The sequence below is a fragment of the Somniosus microcephalus genome, chromosome 10 (genome assembly GCF_052327205.1).
Source record: "Somniosus microcephalus isolate GS21.2 chromosome 10, FLI_Smic_1.0, whole genome shotgun sequence".
In the NCBI taxonomy this organism is placed as follows: Eukaryota; Metazoa; Chordata; class Chondrichthyes; order Squaliformes; family Somniosidae; genus Somniosus; species Somniosus microcephalus.
Genome location: NC_140996.1, coordinates 213,409,999 through 213,436,141, shown reverse-complemented (window position 1 = coordinate 213,436,141; position 26,143 = coordinate 213,409,999). Strand labels below are relative to the sequence as shown.

The 26,143-nt window shown below is 44.1% G+C and overlaps 1 protein-coding gene across 3 annotated transcripts in view; it reads left to right on the top strand.

Annotated features, from left to right (window-relative positions):
- ppp2r3b (protein phosphatase 2, regulatory subunit B'', beta) overlaps window positions 1–26,143 on the top strand; it is a 150,134-nt gene that overhangs the window by 44,501 nt on the left and 79,490 nt on the right. The window contains exon 1 of one of the 3 annotated variants that reach the window (XM_085999596.1): window positions 3,776–4,442. The exons of the other annotated variants lie outside the window; for them this stretch is intronic. Within the exon in view, the coding sequence (XP_085855722.1) occupies window positions 4,311–4,442 (132 nt within the window). The 5' untranslated portion in view covers window positions 3,776–4,310. Of the gene's footprint in view, window positions 1–3,775; window positions 4,443–26,143 lie in introns of those variants that run through there. 3 annotated transcript variants of the gene reach the window in all.

Below are 26,143 nucleotides of genomic sequence, written 5' to 3'. Positions count from 1 at the left end.
AGATTTCAACAACTTTTATTGTTATCCATTAGTTGCTCTTTGGAAATACAGGTAGACTATCCTTTATCCGAAAACCTTGGGACCAGCTGAGTTTCGGAATTTTTTGGATTTCAGAAGGTATTGGGAAATTGGTTGGGGGTGGAGGTTGTCGGGGGTGGAGGTCGGTCGGGGGGGAGAAAAGAATATCGGACGGGCCGCGGTTCGGGTCGGGGGTCAGGTCGGGTCAGGGGGGAGAAAAGAATATCGGACGGGTCGGGTCGGGTGGGGGGGGGGTAGAAAAGAATATCGGACGGGCCGCTGTATTGTTGGGTTCACTCTCCCGGTACCTCCTTCACACTGCCCGGCTCGGCCTGCAATCTCCTACCCAGGAGGGAACTCTGTGACTCTCTGCCCTGCTCAGCGTAAGTCGTGCGCCACTCTGGTCATGTCGTGCGCACGACTTACGCTCCACGAAAAAACTTTCAGTTTTCAGAGGTTTTCGGTTTTCGGAAGTGCGGATAAAGGATAGTCTACCTGTAGTTTGAATTTTGCCCTTCGCAGGATGAAATTTCAATCAGATATGCTGTAAATTTCCTACTTTTTGCAAACTCTTGTCCAATGCAGGGTGCAGATTCAAATCTGTTGTACAGTTCTTTGAGCAGTAAAATAGCTCAAACTGAGCTGTCTGCTGCTGTTTCCTGATTTTGCTTTGCCTTTTTACATTTCTTCACCCTGCAGTGGGAATGTAAAGTTACCGGAATGCACCAGTTCCAATTGTTGTGCCTGAGATTATCCTAGAACTGTATTGAGTGCAATAGCATTGCTCACAGATGATGGGAACGTGGATGTACTGCAAGATTTAGTTATTGGATTGTGGTATTGACGTGTCTCCACAATGTTGGTATTTGTTCACAAAACTTGTCCCTGCTTTGCACAGTGGCTTCACAAATGGAATCTGTTCATCTCCTCAACAAAACTTATTTAAAAGGAAACAAAAGCAAACTACTTCGGATGCTGGAAATCTGAAATAAAACCAGAAAATGCTGGAAATAGTCAGGTCATGCAGCATCTGTGGAGAGAGAAACAGAGTTAACGTTTCATGTCGATGACCTTTCGTCGGAGCTGGTGAAGGGTCATCGACCTGAATTGTTAACTCTCTTTCTCTTCCCCATAGTCGCTTCCTGACCTGCTGAGTGTGTCCAGCATTTTCTGTGTTTATTTTAAGAAAAGCCTGATTTGTAACTGCAGCTTGTATAAGCTTTTTATTACTTCTTAAAAAATTACATCTTCTACAGCTCTTCTGTATAGATTATGTCGCCCACATTTTCATTTTTGGCTGCCTTTGTGTAATATCTCCTGCAAATCTGAACTAGGTTTTGAGAATGGGTGCTTATTGATGTCAACAGAGGGTACACAACTCTTGCTGCTTGGGTTTCCAATAAAATGTAACCTGGTTATATTGAATAGTAGGCTTAAATGCTTAGTTTTATCTGATATGTCTCCAAGAATAAAAAAAACTTAGCTCTTTTTTTTTTTTACTTAGGATGGGATGTAACTGCATCGTAGCAGTTTGACAAGTATAGAGCTATGTACATACTAGAATCATAGAATAGGACAGCACAGAAGGAGGCCATTCGGCCCATCGAGTCTGCGCCGGCTCTTTCGAAGAGCAATCCAGTTAGCCCCACTCCCCCGTTCTTTCCCCGTATCCCTGCAATTTTTTCTCCTTCAAGTATTTATCCAATTCCCTTTTGAAGGCTACTATTGAATCTGTATCCACCACCTTATCAGGCAGCGCACTCCAAATCCTAACCACTCGTTGCATAAGAAAAGGTTTTCCTCATGTCGCCTCTGGTTCTTTTGCCGAACGTAAAGATTCAACTCCTGGACACTGCTACGAGCGACGCAGGAGAAAAATGTATTCGTTCTAAAAGTGTCGGAGATGAGAAAAAGGCTGTTTGACTGTGATGGGGAGGTGGGGGTTGAAGCCGGGAAGTCATGCGCGGAATCCTCCAGAACACGTCTAACCAGAGTTGACAACCCTAGGCTCCAGGTGGTCCTGAAGACCAGTATCTTTTCAGTATAGAAGAACAGTGGATGACGTTCAGGCTTGGGCTGATAAGCGGCAGGTAACATTCGTGCCGCAGAAGCGCCAGGCAATGACTATCTCCAACCAGCGAGAATCCAACCACCGCCCCCCAACACAGAAATGCGCATCCTAGGAATGGCAGCAGCTGAATTAAACTCTGCAGCAGAGCTTCTGATGCTAGAACGTAAAGCCATTTAAAGACTGAAGATTCCTGCTTGCAAAACTAACTTGGGATTGTACAACTTATTGTAAGACAAGCCAAGCTGTGTTAGAGAGGTGTGCAAGTACTTTTTACTTGTTTGGTGCTTAATCCTTTTTACAAAGTCAGATGAGTTTATCTTGTGTTTTTCCCACATTAGAGCCATACCCCAATCTCAACACTTTCACCGCTTTACACTGTTAAATTAGCTAATTTCTGATACCAAATTAGAGGCATGCAAACTGTAAAAGAATGCAGGGAATTGCAAGACGTTGGCAGAGTCGCAGATAGATGGAAGAGGCAGTCCAATGCAGAGAAATGTGCAGTTGTAGGTATTCGGGTTCACCGATGTAGGTATTGGACGAATTCCTCCTTGATAATCGAGTTCGACTCCAGGAGAACAATCAAAAAGGTTTTTAACGCAGGAACAGAGGAATTCTAACGGGTTGCAGAGCTAGGTACAGGAGAGCTATAAAATAGGTCTTCACCAGACGGAGACGCCACGAGGACTGAGTAGGCAGTCCCGTGGATTGCGTGATGACGTCATTGCGTTCTCACCGCGCTTGGGTAGTCACGTAACTTGCGTGATGACATCGCGTTTGCCCGCGCTTGGGACGGTCACGTGACGTCCTCGCGTTAACCCGCGTCATCGCGTTCGCCTGCGCTCCCAAAGGAGGACAGCCCCGCACCGGCTATATCGTTACGTTAAAGGGAATTATGTACGGTAAGTAAGGGACACTTGGCGGTACCGCTACACAGCAATACATTTTGGGAGAAAAGAACAGTAAAACTCGAGTGGAGGATCAGAGATCCAGGGTAAAAATACATTGATCTTTAAAGGTGATAGAAAAGACCATTTTAAAAAAAAAAAGGGATTCTGAATTTTATACACGAGGCATTTAATTTAAAAACAAGGAGGTGATGTTGAATTTGTACACGACAGTGAAATAATAAAATGTGCCTTTTTATTTTTTTCGTTGAAATACTTCTGCTGCAAGGTAGCTTAGGATGCGGAAGTTGCTCAATGCCTCTGAGTAAGAAGGGGGTAGAATCAGCTCGAGCTTCCCCTTCTGATTTGCGACCCTGTGACGCATGGGATTTGACGGCCATTCTACCTGCAACTGTTGTGCATCACAGAAATACACACACATGCTAATTTACCGAATCAATTAAGGTTACTAGATCCACAGTCATTTTTACAACTATGATTTGCCTGTCTCGCAGAAAATTTAGCACAACATTTGAAATGTTAAAACATTCCATTGGCATATTCTGCTTTAAACCATAAATGTTAGGCTGGGCAGTTAAACAGAGAAAGTAAAGCAACAAAAAGGTGACTGAGCATTGGGGTTTGCTTTCTTGTCTTGCATGAGAATTTACTGTAAAGCAGGCATTGTGACCATAAAGAAAGCTGTTCGCCCAGGACTGCTACTGCTGTCATTTAACAGGTGGTCTGTTGATAACACGAATGACGCAGTTGCAACTCTTGCTAGCGTGCTGGAGGCCACTTTTAGAGGGTGAATCAACAAGGCAAGTGAAGCTTGTTTGATTGACCTGACTGAACCGTTGGCCCACAGCTGGAAATTTCAGTCAATCGAGCTAGCCTCTGTGGTCTGTAACTGAAGGAAAGTGGCCGAGAGAAGCTGCTATGAAAGCTGAGCTTCTGAGCATTCTTTTACCTCCCTGTAGTTTTTGGCTGGATTGATTGTCGCTTGTGTCTGCACGACTGGGTCCCAAACAACAGGTTTGTGTCTTTTCATAACTACCCATTAAGACTTTGGAATGTGGGCTGCAAAAAGGGCAGACCCCAAAGTGACTTTCCAGTATCAGTTCTTCGCCTAAGCCAAGATCCCTGTGATGTATGGAGCAGTATGTTGAGCCGACTGAGTATCGCAGCACAAAATCACAGATGGCGGTGTGAGTTCAAGAGTGGATTTGCTAAAAACTGCAAGGGAGCTGGTTTTCTGCAGCCACAATTCATAGTTCGTTTTTATCTGGATTTTTTTCCCGAAATACTCTTGTATAGTCATCCTATCTTTGACAATGATGATAAAGGACACTTCACTGCGCCAAGATCCAGACCTCAGGAAAGAGTTGGCTTTGCTGGCCCGGGGATGTGACCTTGTCTTTCCATCAAGATTCAAGAAGAGGCTGAAGGCTTTTCAGCAAGTGCAGGTTATGCTGTGTTTCTACTAGTTTAATTTTAGCAAATCTGTGGTGTGAGGTTTGTAAATACGATATGTGAATTATCGGGACTCGATACTAAACTGTATATTTGGGACAAAAGTGAGTGACTAAGTTTAATTACTTAACAATAATTAGCGACTTTGCTTGTCAGTAAGCAGATAACTGTTTTTAAAAAAAAAAATAATAATAATAAAATCATATTTTGAAGTAAATTATTGTATGAAATTGATAAATGGTACTCCATTATCAAACTTTGTAATCTCGCTGAGAGTGATTCAATGGAAATACATTTTTGAGTTGTCATTTCGGGGGGAAAATTTAAATTTCTGCACTGTGATATTAAACTTTGCAAATGGCCTCAAGGAAGATTTATTTTTTGCCAAGATTTTTTTTTTTTTAAAGGGAGGCAGAGAGATTGCTGAGAACCTGTGGGAAATTATAGGAATTTGGAAAGCTGAGCAATGCAGTCAATAAATGCCTGCTGTGCTTGCATAAGCTGCATTTACTGTCTTTGTTTTCTCCTGTCTTCCCCTCCCCCTCCTTGTAATTCTTGGCTCTCACGCTCAGCAAGTTCCTAATATTGGTCTTGCCGCGTGGGAAGTTGAAACCATGTCATATCCTGCAGTCCATTGTATCCACAAGCTGCATCACTGTTCATCGTTGTTTTCTAATGACTGTCTCCTTTTTATTTGGCAAATTAAGAATTCTGTTTGTATGTCACTGTATTTGAGTCTTTAAGCTGGCTGAATTCTTATTTGGCCATAACTGGGGACTACAATGATCCATTATTGTCATTTTGAGATATTTCTTTGGGTTTTCTGCATTCAGTTTACTGCGGTCTTTTATAGAGTAGAGAAGCCTTAAACACATCAAACGGATTTTATGGTAGGACTAACAGTGAGGCTGTCGGTGCTCACGGTTATGGAGTAAATCGGACAGCAACTTCCGCTGTCTGCACATGAGCAGTTAAATGCGGAAATCAGGAAGTTGCTGTCTGAGTCGCCTTGCTGCTCCACAAGCTTTGCTACACCGGTACCTCACCGACCGATTCAGCATTAAAACACATGAAGAGCGTGAGGTTGCGGTACTTACCCGTTAAACAAGTCAAACTGCATGATGAGTTAATTACTACCAAACAACTTCTCTGGCACTGAAAATTCACTTTTACAAGTGTGGAGCCTCATTCCTTCAGATTTTAATTATTGTTGGAGATTTTTCTTTCTGTCTCTCTTCTCTCTCTCCCCTAATCCCCTCTTTCCTTTTTTATTTTGCTTTCTGTGCATGATTTTACATTTAATTAAATATTCTAACTTGCATTTCCTGGTGCCTCAGTAATGATTCTTCAATCTGATTGGTTGAAGAGACTCACTGTTGCTTGACCTGCTCACACAGGTCTCATCTCCCCTGTACAGGGTGCTGTGCTGAAATGGATCTCTAACCTGTTGTAAGTTGCCATGCAAAAGTGCACGAAAATACTGTGGGCCGCTGTAAGCATAATAAACGGTGAGCACCGTTCGTTCGCCCCCGCTGACTGCAAAATCCAGACCATTATTCTATATTGGCATATTTACATTGCTGAGAAAGCTGCCGTGTGATTCAAAAGGAAGTGGTAGCTCTACCTCACCACCACCACCTCTCAACTTTTCCTCTGCCTCTGTGTTGTCGGACTGCTTGACCAACATCCAGTCTTGGATGAGACGAAATTTCACCCATTTAAACATTGGGAAGTCCAAAGCCATAGCTTTCAGCCCCCATCACAGACTCCGTTCCCTACTCACCGATTCTCTCCCCCTCCCTGGACTCTCTCAGACGGAACTAGACTGTTTGCAACCTCTGTGTTATTTGACCCTGAGCTGAGTTTCCAACCCCATATCTTTTCCATCACAAAGACCACCTCCGTAACATCATCCCTGTGCCCGCTGACCGATTTTGGCTCTCAATCCACCAGTGCCATAGGAACAGGAGTAGGCCATTCTGCCCCTCGAGCCTGTTCTGCCATTCGGTGAGATCATGGCTGATCTGAGAGCTAACGCCATATACTCGCCTTTGGCACATATCCCTTAATACCTTTGGTTAACAAAAAGCTAACTATCTCCGATTTAAAATTAACAATTGATCTAGGATCAATTGCCGTTTGCGGAAGAGAGTTCCAAACTTCTGCCACCCTTTGTGTGTAGAAACATAGAAGATAGGAGTAGGCCATTCGGCCCCTCATGCGTGTTCTGCCATTTAATGAGATCATGGCTGATCATCCAAATTCAGTACCCTGTCCCTGCCTTCTCCCCATACCCCTTGATCCCTTTAGCCTTAAGAAATATATCTAACTCCTTCTTGAATATATTTAATGAATTGGCCTCAACTGCCTTCTGTGGTAGAGAAGTCCACAGGTTCACCACTCTCTGGGTGAAGAAATTCCTCCTCATCTCAGTCCTAAATGGCTTACCCCTTATCCTTAAACTGTGACCCCTGGTTCTGGACTCCCCCGCCATCGGGAACATCCTTCCTGCATCTAGTCTGCCTAGTCCTGTTAGAATTTTACAAGTTTCAATGAGATCCCCTCTCATTCTTCTAAACTCTAGCGAATACAAGCCCAATTAACCCAATCTCTCCTCTTATGTCATTCAGAAGTGTTTCCTAATTTCACTTCTGAAAGGTCTGGCTCTAATTATTAGACTATGCCCCCTAGTCCCAGAATACCCAGCCAGCAGAAATAGTTTCTCTCTATCTACCCTACCTCTTCCCCTTAATATCCTGAAAACTTGATCAGATCACCCCGTAACCTACTACATTCTAGGGAAAACAACCCTAATTTGTGTAATCTCTCCTCCTAACTTAACCCTTGAAGTCCAGGTATCATTCTGGTAAACCTGCGCTGCACTCCCTCCAAGGCCAATATATCTTTCCTAAGGTGTGGTGCCCAGAACTGCTCACAGTGCTCCAGGTGTGGTCTAACCAGGGTTTTGTACAGCAGCAGCTTAACTTCTACCCCTTGTATTCTAGTCCTCTAGATATAAAGGCCAGCATTCCATTAGCCTTTTTGATTATTTTCTGTACCTGTTCATGACATTTTAATCTCTGTACCTGAACCCCCAAGTCTCTCTGGACCTCCACTGTTTTTAGCTTTTCACCATTTAGAAAGTACCCTGTTCTATACTTTTTAGGTCCAAAGTGGATGACCTCACATTTGCCTACATTGAAATCTATTTGCCACAGTTTTGCCCATTCACTTAATCTATCAATATCCCTTTGTAATTTTATGCTTTCACCTACACTGCCTACAATTCCACCTATCTTTGTGTCATCGGCAAATTTGAGTATATGACTTTCTATACCATCATCTAAGTCGTTACTAAATATTGTGAATAGTTGAGGCCCCAACACAGATCCCTGCAGGACACCACTAGTCACATCCTGCCAATGTGAGTACCTATCCATTATCCCCACTCTGTCTCCTGCTGCTCAGCCAATTCATAATTTGCCCTCAATTCCGTTGGCTTGATTTTTAAAATTCTCATCCTTGTGTCCAAGTCCCTCCATGGCCTCTCCCTTCCTTAACTCTCTAACCTACTCCAGTCATACAACCCTCCGAGAACTCTGCATCCCTCCACCTCTGGACTCTTTGTTGAGGCCCTAAGCACGCTCGCTCTCGCTCGCTCGCTCTCTCTCTCTCTCTCTTTTTCTCTCCTTCTCTCTCCTTTTAAGATGCTCCTTAAAATCTACCTCTTTGACCAAGCTTTTAGTCACCCATCCTACTATCTCCTCCTTTGGCTCGGTGTCAGTTTTTGTCCTAGGCTCCTGCGAAGCGCCTTGGGAAATTGTTTCCTTATAGAAACATAGAAACTAGGAGGAGTAGGCCATTCGGCCCCTCGAGCCTGCTCCGCCATTCAATGTGATCATGGCTGATCATCCAAACCCTAGCACCCGGTCCCTACACCGACAGCCATCCCACCCAAGCCCTATCCCCGTAACCCCACGTATTTAATCCCCCCTAACACTAAGGGCCAATTTTTTTATCATGGCCAATCAACCTAACCCGCACATCTTTGGACTGTGGGAGGAAACCGGAGCACCCGGAGGAAACCCACGCAAACACGGGGAGAATGTGCAAACTCCCCGTGGTTTGGCTTTGCTTTCACCCTTTCTGTTCAAACATTCTCTTAAAAAGACACAAACTTTAATATAGCCTTCATGGTAGTTCAGCAAGAACCTTAACGATAGTGAAATAGTTGAACAATGTTTCTCATTCTTGCCTCCTGCACAGAAAGTGAGCATTTGGGTTTGCAATATGTTTAGTGTGAAGGTTTTGTTGCATATTTGTAATTATCTAAAGGTATATCTATTAATATCGACTATAATAATGCAGTGGTGTGAAGTGTTATTTTTTAGAGCAATTCAACATGCTTTTTCTGTTATAACAACAGAAAATGCTGGAAATACTCAGCAGGCCAGGCAGCATCCATGGAGAGAGAAACAGAGTTAACGTTTCAGGTCTGGGACCCTTCATCAGAACTGATGAAGGGTCCCAGACCTGAAACGTTAACTCTGTTTCTCTCTCCACGAATGTTGCCTGGCCTGCTGAGTATTTCCAGCATTTTCTGTTGTTATTTCAGATTTCCAGCATCTGCAGTATTTTGCTATATGCTTTTTCTGTTTCTGATAGCTTTCACAAAAATGACGATGCAGAACGTCAGTAACTGCAAACTAACTTTGTTAAATTGCAAGCAGAAATTAACGATCCTGGATACTACAGGCATATTATTGTTCCAAAACATTTAGCTGAAGCTATTATCTAGTAAATGACTGGGGTAGAATTTGTTTTGTACCTGAACTGGTACTTATCCTTGTAAAAATGTTGCAGTTGCTAAATTTGTCCTTGACCACAGTATAATTTTTTTAAAACAAACTGCTCCTGCATGCTCACTAGAACCAGACCATTGTTGCACTTGGGTAGCAGAAATCGGGTACAAGACTCCAAAAAATTGTTTTGTGCCATTCTGACGACAGTTATTAGGTCCTTTTCTGCTACTGAGGCAGTTCAAATTACTTCATCTATTAAGAGGTTAAGGTTGTGAATTACTGAGAATAATGTTTTCAGAAATATGTGGATTGTTGTGAATTATGTTTTTCTTGTTCACTTGGAGTTTTTGAAAGTGATGCCAGAGGATGCAGGTCAAGGAAGGTATTGACTGAATTTGAGGCATAGGATGCAAAAGTACACGTAATCATATTCTTGGGTGTGTCCTTGTGTGTGATGCTGATTTATTAACATAATAAAATACTCCTACATCGAATATTCATATCAATGGAAAATACAGTGAGCAGAGTACTGTCGTGTATTGATTGCGAGTTTGACACCAGTCAATACGGTAATGTAATGTGCATTGCATTATGGGAATTACCCGGGAAAGCTGCAGTCAGCCATTTTACCAATAAAGTAAAGATCACAGTTAGAAGCCGGTCTGCCTGACTCTGATTTAATTCGACGTATCTACATGCTTGATTGAACGCATTAAAGCATAGATGCAACATTGGCGACGAGGATAATGAAAAGGAATCATTTTTAGATAAGTAGTTGCCCAAGTTTTTGTTAGCTAGGATGGAGAAGACCGGCATTCAAAATTTTGCTTGTTTCGCCGAGCCAGCCACGTTAGGTCCGAGATGGACGAGGTGGTTAACGTCTTTTGAGCTTTATGCCGACGGCAAAGGGCTCATTATCGACGATACCTCTACAGCTGTCATGAAGCAGAGGTGAAGCGCTCTACTTCTACACTTAGCAGGACCAGATGTCCAGGATATCTTTTCGACTCTACCGGACACAGGAGAGCCAGCAGACTACACGGCGGCGGTTAGTGCTTTGAATCACTACTTCGTGCCCCAGGTCAACGCAGCATTTTCTAGACAGACTTTTCATAAGTTGTCCCAGAAGGCAGGTGAGACTGTGCAACAATTTGCTACTCGCTTGCGGCAGGCTGCTAAAGACTGTGTGCTTTTGGGGGGGGGGGGGGATGCGGATAATCAAATAAGAGACGCTATCCTGAGTAGGTGCACGTCGGCCTATGTGCGGAGGAAATTGTTAGAGGAAGGGTATGGTCTAACGCTCGCCCGCACGTTACAATTGGCCTCACTATGTGAAAACGTCGAGGAGCAGATGTCCGCCATGTCATGTACAGAGAAGGCGGAGACAGATACTGTTCGTCGTGTTACACAGAAAAGAGGGTATTATGCGAAAAGCTCGACAGAGAAACCAAAGGGAAATGGCGATAGGAACGAAAGGAAATGTTACAGATGTGGACACACAGACCACATGGGCAGAGATCCGAAATGCCCAGCACGCGGACAAACGTGTCATAAGTGCAAGGGAAAGGATCATTTCTCCAAAGTATGCCGCACAAAGGGTACAAAGAAACACCGTGTGAACAATGTAGAGGAACAAAATGGCTTTGCATTTGCTGTTACTAGAAATAACGTGACCGAGAGATTTATCTTTTTGTGTGGGGGGAGTAAACCTGAGAATGTTAATTGATTCAGGTGCAACTAATAATGTGATAGATGAGAATACATGGGAAGGATTAAAGTCAGAACACATTAAGTGTCAGTCACATGTCCCTAAGACAGAGAGAAAGTTATTCTCTTATGCTTCTAGCCGACCACTGTCAGTTAAAGGTGTATTCACATGTGGGATTACAATAGGTAAGAGAACTGAGCAGGTGGAGTTCATTGTGGTTAAAGGCCATGGAGAGCCGTTGCTAGGAGGGGAGACAGCCATGAAACTGGGAGTTTTAAAAATAGGCGCAGATGTCTCAGCCGTGGTAGATGTAAGACAGCTACTAGAACAGCGGTATCCAAAGGTGCAAAGGTGTTCCAGGGAGTAGGAAGGCTGAACACAAAACAGATCAGTTTGTATATCGACCCACAAGTGAAGCCTGTGGCCCAGCCACTCAGGCGTATACCATTCAACTTAAGGGGGGCAGTAGAGGCCAAAATAAAACAATTGAGGGACATGGACATTATCGAACCTGTAACTGGTCCCACCCCATGGGTAAAGCCTGTGGTTATTGTACCAAAAGCGGATAAGGATGTAAGGTTATGCCTAGACATGAGACGAGCAAACCAGGCAATAGTGAGGGAACGATATCCAATCCCCACCGTTGATGAGATACTCCAAGGTATGAACGGCTCGACAGTGTTTAGTAAGCTAGACCTGAAATGGGGTTATCGCCAGCTAGAACTGACCCCTGAGTCACGAGAAATCACAACGTTTGCAGTACAGAACGGAGTGTACAGGTACAAGAGGCTGATATTCGGTGTATCTTCAGCTAGTGAGCAATATCAGCACGACCAGGAAACGCACGACAGACGCCTGCACGCTGTCATGACCAGACTAATGGAAAGTGGACTGACACTAAACTCAGAGAAGTGCCAATTCAACATGGACCGATTGATTTTCATGGGAATCCTGTTGTCTGAAAAGGGCATCGGACCAACAGCAGAGAGAGTGCGAGCGGTGGCAGAAGCTCGGGAACCAGAGAATGCTACAGAGGTGAGGAGTTTCTTGGGACTTGTTGGGTACAGTAGCAGATTAATCCCGCAGTTTGCAACGCTATCAGAGCCACTGTGACGCCTGACGAGAAAAGACACACCATTTAAATTTGGATCACAACAGAGACAGTCATTCAGTGCACTCGAGGAAGAGTTGGCCAGAGCCGGCACTTTAGCATATTTTGATAAGGACGCACCAACCAAGGTGATAGCAGATGCCAGTCCTGTAGGTTTAGGCGCAGTACTAGTTCAGGACCAACAGGGACAAGAGGTGCCAATATGCTATGTAAGTCGTAGTTTAACAGACTGTGAGAGGAAATACTCTCAAACAGAGAGAGAGGCCTTAGCTCTTGTATGGGCTTGTGAGAGGCTGCATCCATATGTGTATGGCCGAAAATTTAACTTGGTAACTGACCATAAGCCATTACAAGTGATATACGGCCCACACTCTAAACCCTGTGCCCGTATAGAGAGCTGGGTACTTAGATTACAGCCGTATGATTTTAAGGTGATACACATTCCAGGCAAGCAAAACATTGCAGACTCACTGTCACGATTGCTGGGGGAGACAGCAAAACAGGAGAGACATTCTCATGGCTCAGATGAATAAGTGAGATTTGTAGCTGTGAGTGCGACACCAAAAGCACTCACTACTAGAGAGGTGGAGGAAGCCTCTGCTACCGACCCAGAGCTGATTGAGGTACGGAAGGCAATCACAAACGGACATTTTGAGAAATGTAAAGCTTATGCAGCAATTACAAACGAGCTGTGCGTAGTGGGGTACCTAGTTCTTCGGGGAACACGCATCGTGCTACCGACAGTCTTACACGCACGAGCCCTGGTGTTAGCACATGAAGGACACTTGGGAATAGTTGGAACAAAGCAACATCTCGGAACCAAGATTTGGTGGCCTGGCATGGACAAGGCAGCTGAAAAACACTGTAAAGCGTGCCACGGCTGTCAGATAGTAGCCAGACCCGACCCACCTGAACTGTTGAGACCAACACCATTACCGGAGGACCCCTGGCAGGATGTAGCTATAGACTTACTGGGACCCTTGCCATCCAACCGCTCCATTCTTGTGGTAGTTGATTATTATAGTCGCTACTATGAATACGACATCATGACCTCCACAACAACAGAGAAGGTTATTGATAGTTTAGAGTCAATCTTCAGCCGTCATGGTTTGCCAATCACCTGCAAATCTGATAATGGTCCCCAATTCAGATCTGAATTATTCAAAGAATATTGTGAAAACAATGGGATCAAATACCTGAAAACGACAGCAAAATGGGCTCAGGCTAACGGAGAAGTCGAGCGCCAGAATGCATCGCTGATGAAGAGAATCAGAATTGCTCAGTCAGAAGGACTAGTTTGGAAATGTGAACTTAGAAAATATGTGACTGTGTACAGGAGCATTGACCATGCCACGACAGGAAAGAGCCTGGCAGAGCTGCTCTTTAAATGGAAAATGAGAGGAAAGCTGCCAGACATCAGAGTCGCGCGCAGACATGGAAGTACGTGACCCGAACGCAGAACAAAAAGGCAAGTCCAAACTGTACGCAGATGAACAGCGGAGAACACAATACTCAGAGGTGGAAGTTGGCGACACAGTGCTGGTACGGCAGGACAAAGTGGACAAGCTCACCACTCCTTTTAATGCCACACCGCACAAAGTTTTGAGTAAAACAGGGAGTCAAGTAGTAGTAGAATCTCCAGGCAGAGCATGCTACTCGAGAAACACTGCGTTTGTGAAGAAATACAGAACCAATGGACCAAAGGAGACACTCCATGAGCAGGAGGAAACACAAGGGACTGAGGACAGTATAGTAGACCCTGACACACATACCACTGTGACACAGGCAATACCCACTGACACCACCATGTCAGACATACCCAATACAGCCAGACCTCAAAGGGTTAAAAGAAAACCCCAAAGACTGTCTGATTATGTCAACATAAACTGTGCGAGAACTGCATGGGTGATGTCAAATGTTTAAACCTGGGAATTATTTAGTTGTGTGGTAAGACACAAGTTGTTAAAAAGTTTATAAATCAAATAAGTTATGCAGTGTTATTGTAAGCAACTGTTTGTAAACTGCAAGTTTGTTTCCAAGGAAAAGGGGGATGTCATGTATTGATTGCGAGTTTAACACCAGTTAATACGGTAATGTAATGTGCATTGCATTATGGGCATTACCCGGGAAAGCTGCAGTCAGCCATTTTACCAATAAAGTAAAGATCACAGTTAGAAGCCTGTCTGCCTGACTCTGATTTAATTCGACGTATCTACATGCTTGATTGAACACATTAAAGATACAACAAGTACATTCATTAGTTAGACTGTTTGGAACAATTACAACTTGTATTTAAGAACATAAGAAATAAGAGCAGGAGTAGGCCATATGGCCCCTCGAGCCTGCTCCGCCAATAAGATCATGGCTGATCATCGACCTCAACTCCACTTTCCTGTCCGATCTCCATATCCCTCAAGTCCAAAAATCAATCTATCTCAGCCTTGAATATACTCAAAGACTCAGCATCCACAGTCCTCTGGGACAGAGAATTCCAAAGATTCACAACCTTCTGAGTGAAGAAACTCCTCCTCATCTCAGTCTTAAATGGCCTACCCCTTATCCTGAGACTCTCCCCCCTAATTCTAGACACTCCAGCCAGGGGAAACAACCTCTCAGCATCTTCCCTGTCAAAATCTTGTATGTTTCAATGAGATCACCTCTCATTCTTCTAAACTCCGGAGAGTATAGGCCCATTCTACACAATCTCTCATCATAGGACAGCCCTCTCATCCCAGGAATCAATCTAGTGAACCTTCGCTGCACCGCCTCCAAGGCAAGTATATCCTTCCTTAGATGAGACCAAAACTCTGCACAGTACTCCAGGTGTGATCTCCCCAAGGCCCTGTACAATTGTAGCAAGACTTCCTTACTCTTATACTCCAACCCCCTTGCAATAAAGGCCAACATGCCATTTGCCTTCCTTATTGCTTGCTGTACCTGCATGCTTGCTACTGTGTTTCTTGCACGAGGACACCCAAATTTACAGAGCACTTCTTCCATACAAGAACAGCCAGACACTTCATGATGTTGCCACTGAGCAGACTAAGGAGGAATTTAGTGAAGAGAATTTAGCTAAAGAAGTGGGCTTTTAGGATGCTTTTGAACGCAGGAAAGTGATTAGCAAGGCAAAGCTTTTATGGTAGAGCATTCCAAGGGCACAGATATAGTGGAGTTGGAGGGCGGTAAGAAGTGGCTTTGAGAAGTCAAGCTTTCGGGTTAGTCCGCTTGTTTTATCTGTAAGATCTAAACAACTTTAACTCGATTCAGTGCAAAATTTCAGTGTGAACTTAATTCAGGCAGCTTCGTTCCAGTACCTGGTGGGTATGTGCCCGCAGCACTGATTGACAATTTCACTCTTAGAGAGTCATATACAAAGTGATATAAATTGCACTGTTGAAGTAAGGGGACACAGAGCTTCATGTTGTATTGGACAAGTTATGCTGGACCCGAGGATCATTGATGATGGGACTCTGTGCCCCAGTGGGAAAATTTCAATCTCCAATTGGTATTCCTCAATTTGACCCCAGAATTTCACCCAAACAAAAACAAAACAGCAATAACATAAAGGGAAAAGTAAATATTAAAATTGGGGAGACCAAACGCAGATTGGGTGACCGCTTTGCGGAACACCTCCGTTCAGTCCGTAAGGGGGACCCTGAGCTTCCGGTGGCCTGTCACTTTTTAATTCACCGCTCCATTCCCACTCAGACCTCACCATCCTCGGCCTCTTGCATTGTTCCACTGAAGCTCGAGGAACAGCACCTCATCTTTTGATTAGGCACTCTACAGCCCTCTGGACTCAACATAGAGTTCAACAATTTCAGATCATAACCTCGGCCCCTTTCATATATATTTTTTATCCACACTTTTTGTTTGTGCCTTTTTATAAAAAAAATTTTTTTTTTTTTTTTTTTAAATTCCCTCCCACATGGCAGCTGTCTCTCTGCCAGTGCAATTCACACGTCATCTCGAGCCATCCTTTGTTTCTTAACCTGTCCCATTACCATCTCCTCTTGCCTTGAATATCTCTTAATGCCTCTTTACTTCTCCTGCCTTCCATCCTATCACAGACCTTCCCTTTTGTTCTTTCATCCCCACCCCCATTTCCCAGCCCCTAAACTTGCTTTAAAATCTGTTCCATTTCCTGCTTTTTTTCCAGTTTTGACGAAAGGTCTTCGACCTGAAACGTTAACTCTGTTTCTCTCGCCACGGATGCTGCCTGACCTGCTGAGTTTTTCCAGCATTTTCTGTTATTTTAAAACTGGATTGTTGCTCTAAACTTTTGATTGTGATGATCTATAATCCTTCATTGTTGTTACTGTTGTGCATTTTTATTTATTTATACACTGGATTCTGCCAAAGCTGCTTTTTTTTTCTTGTTGCCCTGAGAAAGTGAATGTGGATCTTCTTGAACTGCTGAGGGTGCTTCCATGATGATGTTAGGTAGTGAATTCCAGGATTTTGGCCCAGCAATGATGAAGGAATGGTGATGTATATCCAAGTCAGGGTGACATGTGACTTGGCAGTGATTGTATTCCCTTGATATTGTTGCTCTTGTCCTTCCTTGTTGGCAAAAAATTGCAGGACTGAGGTACGAGTTCAGTGAATTGCAAAAGTTATACTGCAGTCACTGTGTGCCGGTGGTGGGGTGGGACATTTGAGTCCACTGTTTGTGATGCTAATCAAGCAGACGGCTTTGTTCTGCATGATGTCCAGCTTCATGTGTTGTTACAGCTGCACTCGTCAAGGCAATTGGCAAATAGTCCAAAACACTCCTGATTTGAGCCTCGAGAGACTTTGAGGTGCTAAGTGGTGAGCCATTTGTTGCACTTGTAGCCACATTATTGATGTGGAGTGCCTTGGTTGCTTGGTGCTTACCATGATCCTTGCATCTTCAAAAAAAACACTAAAAGATGAATAAATTCCTTCCGCTCCCTGGTACGATTCTGCAGTTTCTGATCTCTCTTTGAACTCTTGATTCCCACATTTTTAATTACTCTAGAGGATCAATAATTTTATATACATTGTGTAAAATAATGAGTTATGATCTTCTCTGTGGGTTCAGGTTACAATATTATAATCAAACTTTGTTCGTGCTTTATTTTGACCTGATGAACCAAATTACAGGAAACTTTGTGCTATCCGGCACCGACGGGACCGAGCTGTTGCCGTTCCCTCAAAACTGCCGGACACACCAGCGCTAATGTTGAAGCATGCGGAGCTTTTCATCTCCGTATCTGGCAACAAACACTGTGTTGCTTAGCAACAGCTTCTAAACAGTCGGCCCATACCTTGGAAGCATCTCTGTAGCTTAGCAACAGCTTCAGAGAGACTTTCCAGAGCCTGACTGGGGAAAAAAAAGCCACGAGAAGGGGGAAAAAAAAGCCACGAGAAGAAAAAAAAACTAACAAACGGCTCCTGATTTTTGCCGGTGGCTCAAGCTTGCTGGACATTTAGCCACCGGATAACACAAAGTTTCCTGTATTGCCTTTCTCAACCACCTCCCAAAGATGAGCCCCTGGCCTGTGCTGTCTGATTGCTTTGTATGGAGGGAATGGTGGGAGATATTGGAGCACCACATTTGGTGTGTGCATGTATGCAGCCTCTCGTGTGATTTACAGAACTGGCACAGGTCTCCAACATTTGTTCACCACAATCCTTGCATGACATCACCTTTTCCCAGAGTCACGTAACTAAATTGGGAAAACTATTTTGAGATGGCCTTTTTTGTTGTAACTCTAGACTTGTAATGTTGCAGGTGTACAATTTTATACAAATGTATTTAACCTTGTTACTTATTAATGCAATTGGAAGTTAATTTGTTCATGAGTTAAGTTTAGTTTAGGAAGTTTTAGCTTCGCCCTTTTTCTTCTTGCACCACCCCCTCCCTCAAAACACTGTATTGGGTGCTTTATGGTGTTTAGTCATGTATATTAGGCACAATAGATAATTTATATTTCTGTATTATTAATGTTTAGATACTTTGTAAAAATCAGATGCACAAGCAGAGTAATCAACAAGTTGTTTCCTATCATTTTTTAAGGGGGGTGGTGGGGGAGGAGGAATCTGCATCCCAGAGTACTAAGAGGTAGCCATGAAAATAGTGGATGCATTGGTTGTCATCTTCCAAAATTCTATAGATTATGGAACAGTTCCAGCAGATTGGAGGGTGGCAAATGTACCCCACTGTTTAAAAAAGGAGGGAGAGAGAAAACACGGAACTACAGACCGGTTAGCCTAACATCAGTAGTAGGGAAAATGCTAGAGCCTGTTATAAAGGATGTGATAACAGGACACTTAGAAAATATCAACGGGATTAGACAAAGTCAACATGGATTTATGAAAGGGAAATAGTGTTTGACAAACCTACTGGAGGTTTTTGAGGATGTAACTAGTAGAATAGATAAGGGAGAACCAGTGGATGTGGTGTATTTGGATTTTCAGAAGGCCTTTGACAAAGTCCCACATAAGAGGTTAGTGTGCAAAATTAAAGCACATGGGATTGGAGGTAATATACTGGCATGGATTGAAAATTGGTTAACAGACAGGAAACAGAGAGCAGGAATAAATGGGTCTTTTTCGGGGTGGCAGGTGGTGACTAGTGGGGTACCGCAGGGATCAGTGCTTGGGCCCCAGCTATTCACAATATATATCAATGATTTGGATGAGGAAACCAAATGTAATATTTCCAAGTTTGCTGATAACACAAAACCAGGTGGGATTGTGAGTTGTGAGGAGGATGCAAAGAGGCTTCAAGGCGATTTAGACAAATTGAGTGGGCAAATGCATGGCAGATGCAGTATAATGTGGATAAATGTGAAGTTATTCACTTCGGTAGAAAAAACAGAAAGGCAGAGTATTATTTAAATGGTGATAGATTGGGAAATGTTGATGTACAGAGTATTATTTAAATGGTGATCGATTGGGAAATGTTGATGTACAGAGGGACCTGGGTGTCCTTGTACACCAGTCACTGAAAGCAAACATGCAGGTGCAGCAAGCAGTTAGGAAGGCAAATGGTATGTTGGCCTTCATTGCAAGAGGATTTGAGTACAAGAGCAAGGATGTCTTACTACAGTTGTACAGGGCCTTGGTGAGACCACACCTGGAGTACTGTGTGCAGTTTTGGTCTCCTTACCTCAGAAAGGATATATTTGCCATAGAGGGAGTGCAGCGAAGGTTTACCAGACTGATTCCTGGGATGGCAGGACTGTCGTATGAGGAGAGGTTGGGTCGACTAGGCCTGTATTCATTAGAGTTTAGAAGAATGAGAGGGGATCTCATTGAAATGTATAAAATTCTGACAAGGCTAGACAGACTGGATGCAGGGAGGATGTTTCCCCTGGCTGGGGGATCTAGAACGAGGGGTCACAGTCTCGGGATACAGGGTAGGACATTTAGGACTGAGATGAGGAGAAATTTCTTCACTCAGAGGGTGGTGAACCTGTGGAATTCTCTACCATAGTGGGCTGTGGAGGCCAAGTCACTGAATATATTTAAGAAGGCGATAGATCGATTTCTAGGCACAAAAGGCATCAAGGGGTATGGGAGGCGAGCGGAAATATGGTATTGAGATAGAGGATCAGCCATGATCATATTGAATGGCGGAGCAGGCTCGAAGGGCCGAATGGCCTACTCCTGCTCCTATTTTTCTATGTTCTATGAATAAAACCTTCCCAAGCCTCTGAATGGGAATGTGCTTGGAGCCAGATGTTCTTTTGCTCATCAACAATCGTTCTAGCCACCTCACTTGTAGGAGCAAAAATGTGTTCCTGTTCAAAATGATACCTTGCCATAGTGGAGTGTATATAATTCGCTAAAATAAATAAAGCTTCACAGTTGCTGACAGAATCTGGGAGTAGCTATCCGTTGAGGAATTTCAGAGAGCTGATGTAAATTTGGGATTTACCTCCATCCATGGCTTTAGATTTCGTAATTCAGCATCGGACTTGCTCTGTTACTGGTGTTTCAGCATTAATTTCTAAAATATATGCGAAAACAAACACTAATTTTTGTTACAAGAACAGAAAATGCTGGACACATTCAGCAAGTCCGTCAGCATCGGTACATATAGACCCTTCATCAGAACTGGAAGAAATTACAAATGAGCAACATTTAAAATGGAAAAGAACGAAGAGGGGGAAAAAATCTTGCCCGTATGAAAGAGAGAGTAGAGCGACATGAGGTCTTAAATTGAAAACAGAAGATGGTTAAATAGCTGAAGTGATACTAACTTTAAAAAAAATTAGTTCCTGGGATGTGGACGTCACTGGCAAACCCAGCATTTATTGCCCATCCCTATTTGCCCTCGAGAAGGTGGCGGTGAGCCGCCGCCTTGAACCCCTGCAGTCTGTGTGGTGAAGGTACTCCCACAGTGCTGTTGGGTAAGGAGTTTCAGGATTTTGACCCAGCGACGATGAAGGAAAGGTGATATACTTCCAAGGCCTTTAAACTAAATAGTGGGGGGGAGGGTCCAGGGGAGCGGGAATTTAAAAAGTCAATGAGAAATGAGAAAACAATAGAGCAGGATAGAGATGGGAGAAATAATAACCAGAGTGTGACAGGAAGGGACAGAATGTTTAAAAATAAGAGTGCAACAGAAAATGGGGCCAAAACAAGGAGAAATGGTAAAAGGACAAAGTTAAAAGCTCTATATCTGAATGCACACAGCATTCGTAACGAGATAGATGAGTTGACGGCACAAATATATGCAAATAGATATGATCTGATCGCCATTACAGAGATGTGGTTGCCAGGTGACCAGGGCTGGGAACTGAATATTCCAGGGTATTTGACAATTCGGAAGGATAGACAGAAAGGAAAGGGAGGCAGGGTGGCTTTGTTGGTAAAGGATGGGATCAGTGCAGTGGTGAGAAGTGATATTGGCTCAGAAGATCAAAATGTAGAATTGGTTTGAGTGGAAATAAAAAATAATGAGGGGAAAAAGTCTCTGGTGGGCGTAGTCTACAGGCCCCCGAACAGTAGCAATACTGTTGGACAGAATATAAATCAACAAATAATGGAGGCCTGTAAAAAAGGTACGGTACATAGAAACATAGAAGATAGGAGCAGGAATAGGCCATTCGGCCCCTCGAGTCTGCTCCGCCATTCAATGAGATCATGGCTGATCATCCAAATTCAGTACCCTGTCCCTGCCTTGTCCCCATATCCCTTGATCCCATTAGCCTTAAGAAATATATCCAACTCCTTCTTGAATATATTTAATGAATTGGCCTCAACTGCCTTCTGTGGTAGAGAATTCCACAGGTTCACCACTCTCTGGGTGAAGAAATTCCTCCTCATCTCTGTCCTAAATGGCTTATCCCTTATCCTTAGACTGTGACCTCTGGTTCTGGAATCCCTGGCCATCGGGAACATCCTTCCAGCATCCAGTCTGTCCAGTCCTGTTAGAATTTTATAAGTTTCAATGAGATCCCCTCTCATTCTTCTAAACTCCAGTGAGTATAAGCCCAATCGACCCAATCTCTCCTCATACGTCATTCCTGCCATCCCAGGTATCAGCCTGGTGAATCTTCGCTGCATTCCCTCCATGGCAAGAACATCCTTCCTCAGATAAGGCGACCAAAACTGCACACAATACTCAAGGTGTGGTTTCACCAAGGCCCTGTACAACTGCAGCAAGGCGTCCTTGTTCTTGTACTCGAACCCTCTCGCTACGAAGGCCAACATACCATTTGCCTCCTTAACCCCCTGCTGCACCTGCATGCTTACCTTGGGTAATCATGGGTGATTTTTAATCTCCATATTGATTGGACAAATCAAATTGGCCATGGTAGCCTTGAGGAGGAGTACATCGAGTGTATCCGGGATGGTTTCCTAGAACAGTATGTAATGGAACCAACCAGGGAGCAGGCTATCTTGGATCTGGTACTGTGTAATGAGACAGAATTAATTAATGATCTCATAGTAAAGGATCCTCTAGGAAAGAGTGATCATAACATGGTTGAATTTCAAATTCAGTTGGAGGGTGAGAAAGTTGTATCTCAAACCAGTGTCCTGATCTTAAACAAAGGCAATTACAGGAAACTCTTATCTGGGACCGGCGTGGTGCCGGTTGATCAAAAAGTCCAGATTACAGAGAGGTATACTTACTAAGGTACGAGAGCCCTGTACACGGCCACAGATCCAGGCGTCCCTGTTGCATGGCAACAGGTACAGGAACCCCGGTTACACGGCCACTAATATGAAGTAAAACTTACCTGAACCTACTCCTGAATTTTGCCGGTTAAGAGAGATTTCCGGTTATTTAGGTGCCGGTAAAAAGAGAGTTTCCTGTACCATGGCATGAGGGCCGAACTGGCTTAAGTGGACTGGAAAAATAAATTAAAAGATAAGACAGTTGAAATGCAGTGGCGGACATTTAAGGAGATATTTCATACTCTCAGCAAAAATATATTCCAGTGAGAAAGAAAGATTTTAAGAGAAGGGAGCACTATCCGTGGCTAACTAAGGAAGTAAGAATGGTATCAAATTGAAAATGAAGGCATACAATATTGCCAAGATTGGTGGGAGGCCAGAGGATTGGGAATTTTAAAAACCAGCAAAGGATGACTAAAAAAATAATAGAGAGAGAAGATGAATTATGAGAGTAAACTGGCAAGAAATATTAAAACAGAAAGCAAGAGCTTCTACAGGTATATAAAAAGGAAGAGAGTAGCTAAAGTAAACGTTGGTCCCTTAGAGGATGAGAATGGGGAATTAATAATAGGGAACGGGGAAATGGCAGAGACTCTGAACAAATATTTTGTATCTGTCTTCACAGTCGAAGACACTTAACATCCCAATAATGGATAATCAAGGGGCCACAGGGAGGGACTGAAGACTATCACTATCATTAAGGAAAAAGTACTTGGTAAAATAATGGGACTAAAAGACGACTAAAAAACGACAAGTCCTCTGGACCAGATGGCCTGCATCCCAGGGTCTTAAAAGTAGTGGCTGCAGAGATAGTGGATGCATTGGTTGCAATATACCAAAATTCCCTGGACTCTGGAGAGGTCCCAGCGGATTGGAAAACCGCAAATGTAACACCCCTATTTTTAAGAAAGGAGGGAGACAGAAAGCAGGAAACTATAGACCAGTTAGCCTAACATCTGTCATTGGGAAAATGCTGGAGCCCTTCATTTAAGGAAGTAGTAGCAGGGCATTTGCAAAATCATCATGCAGTCAAGCAGAGTTGGCATGGTTTTATGAAAGGGAAATCATGTTTAACAAATTTGCTGGAGTTCTTTGAGGATGTAACGAGCAGGGTGGATAAGGGTGAGCCAGTGGACGTGGTGGATTTCCAGAAGGCATTCGATAAGGTGCCACATACAGGAAACTCCAGCACCGACGGGACCGGGATGGTGCCGGTTGATTAAAAATTCCGGATGACGGAGAGGGTTATCTGCCGAGGCTTTTTTTAACAAACAAAAATTTAAAAATCAAGAAATGTGCAGTATACAGTAATTGGGTACTCACCTACAGAATGTTGTGTTACATGGATGGTGGAAGATGCTTGATTAAGTACAGTACTGCCAGTTGAAGATAATCCATAACTCTTTAATTACTTAACAGTAAAACAAAACTTATACGGTAAACGACTGTATACAGCGCGGGAGAGTCGGAATCCTGTTATTGAGGTGTTCGGACTTCCGACAGCGCCAAGAAGCCGAGTAGTGGCAGTTTGGAGAACTAACCCCACTGACTAACTCGGCCACCGCGGGAGACTCGGACTCGGCAACATTTCCGGTTATTGAGGTGTTGTTTTCGGAGTATGAATTTTGCCGGTTAATAGAGAATTCCGGATATTTAGGTGCTGTTTAAATGAGAGTTTCCTGTAAAAGGTTACTGCATAAGATAAGAGCTCACGGAGTTGGGGGTAATATATTAGCATGGATAGAGAATTGGCTAACCAACAGAAAGCAGAGAGTCGGGATAAATGGGTCATTTTCCGTTTGGCAAGCGATAACTAGTGGGGTGTCACAGGGATCGGTGCTGGGGCCTCAACTATTTACAATCTACTTTAATGACTTGGATGAAGGGACCGAGTGTAATGTAGCCAAGTTTGCGGATGATACAAAGATGGGTGGGAAAGCAAGTTGTGCAGAGGACTCAGAATCTGCAAAGGGATACAGACAGGCTAAGTGAGGTGGGCAAACATTTGGTAGATGGAGTAAAATGTGGGAAAGTGCGAGGTTATCCACTTTGGCAGGAAAAATAAAAAAGCAAATTATTATTTAAATGGAGAGAGATTACAAAATGCTACAGTTCAGAGGGACCTGGGGGTCCTTTGTGCATGAAACACAAAAAGTTGAAGGGGTAATTACTAGTCCTAGCCCCTTTAGGGCTACCCCAGATCCGGCGTATTCCCCAGCCGTTCACTTTCAACTAAAGTTAGAGGTAGCCGAATCCTAAAGACGCTTAATTGGGTCTAAAGGTCCAAACTATCTCTCCCTAAAGGAAAGGAACAACCTGAAGATGTTACCATCCTCCAGATAGCACTTATAATTTTAGCTAGGCGGTAACGTTCCGGTTATTATGAGGGTCCAGAAAACTCCCCCAGAATTCTGCAACTCCTCACCAAGGAGCGTACAGAGATTGAGTTTGCGAGTTTGATACAGAAGTACTATGTGAGACAATTCTAAAAATATATAGATTTATTAAAGAACCGACATGTAATTACAGTTGGTGATTCACTCGCAACATTAACAGTTCCAAATACAAAAAGCTTACAATTCTTACCAGAGATCCTTATTCTCAAATCTTAACTTCGTTACATTTTTACATTTCTTAGTCTTATTCCAGGATATCCACCAAAATCAAATACAATACCGTTGATCCCCGAGACTCAATTGTAGACTTACAAAGCTTGCCTCTGAAGCCGAGAATCGCTTTGCCCTTTTACAGCGAATCTATCATCCCATATGAAAGTTCAATTTTTATACCCTTTCTCAGTGGTATTTCCTTTGAAGTTTTCTGCTGATGTAAGCTAATTATCTCTAGTCATTTTTCTGCTGACCCCTGCTATTCTTAGTTAGATCAGCTTGTAGCATTATGAATTATGGGGGAGAAATTCAGTTGGCTGCGCCACCCATTAGCGCCTTAAGAGGGCATTAAGTGGGTCGCAAGCCACTGCCCACGCCTCCCGCTAAATTCCGCGGGACGCTAGTGGTGGCGCTAGCCATTAGCGCTGGGCCGCTACCGATGACGTCATTGATGTGCGCAGCGCCCCGCTCACGCCCCAGCCGCGTTATTTGGAAGCGCCCCCTGATTTACCGCCGGACGCTATGTGCGACCGATCCAGGGGGGCCTACCTGCGGCGGGGGAGGCGCAAATTAAAGGAGAGGTGCGGGGCGGCCATTTTTGTTGTTGGCCGCCTGCCAGCACCTGCCTGCGCTCCCATCCCCGGCCTCCTGAACAACCCCCCTCCCCCCCCCCCGGCGGAGTGCCGGCTGCGTTCCAAGAGCCCGGCACTTCTCCTCGGTGCCGGGCTCTTTTGCCGGCACTCGCGATCCTCGGCGGCCCAGCTGGGCGCCAGATCGCACTGCACAAGGCCCCTCCCCTTTAAGAAGGGGAGGAAGGCCTGCAATACCACAGCGCGACGTCCCACAGCGTGTGGCGCTGCGGCACGTTGCGCCACGATATTCAGTCGCAGCGCCCCAAGAGGGATGCGGGGCGCCTCCAGTAGCGCCGCGCTTCCCTTTGGGGCGCTACCACTCAATTTCCGACGGGCAGCCGCGAATGCTTCCGGGGCGCTACTTTTAGCGCCCTGGCAAGGCTGGCACCCCAAACGGGGCTATAGTCAATTTCTCCCCCTATGTCTCTACCCTTAGGTGTTCAAAGCTCATCATAAAAAAACAGTGTGGAGCAGGTGCATCTATTTGATGTCATTCTTACCAGAGTCTTCTATGCAATTCTTTTTACGACGTGTAAATTAGAAACACCTCAACCGGGTGCACCATTGTCTTCTTAGTTATCTCAACTGGTTGCAACACAGACTCGTGTCTCCTAGGTGTTCCAAGTTCAACACAAAAACAATGTGATGGCTGGTGCCTCCCCCACTTGATGCCA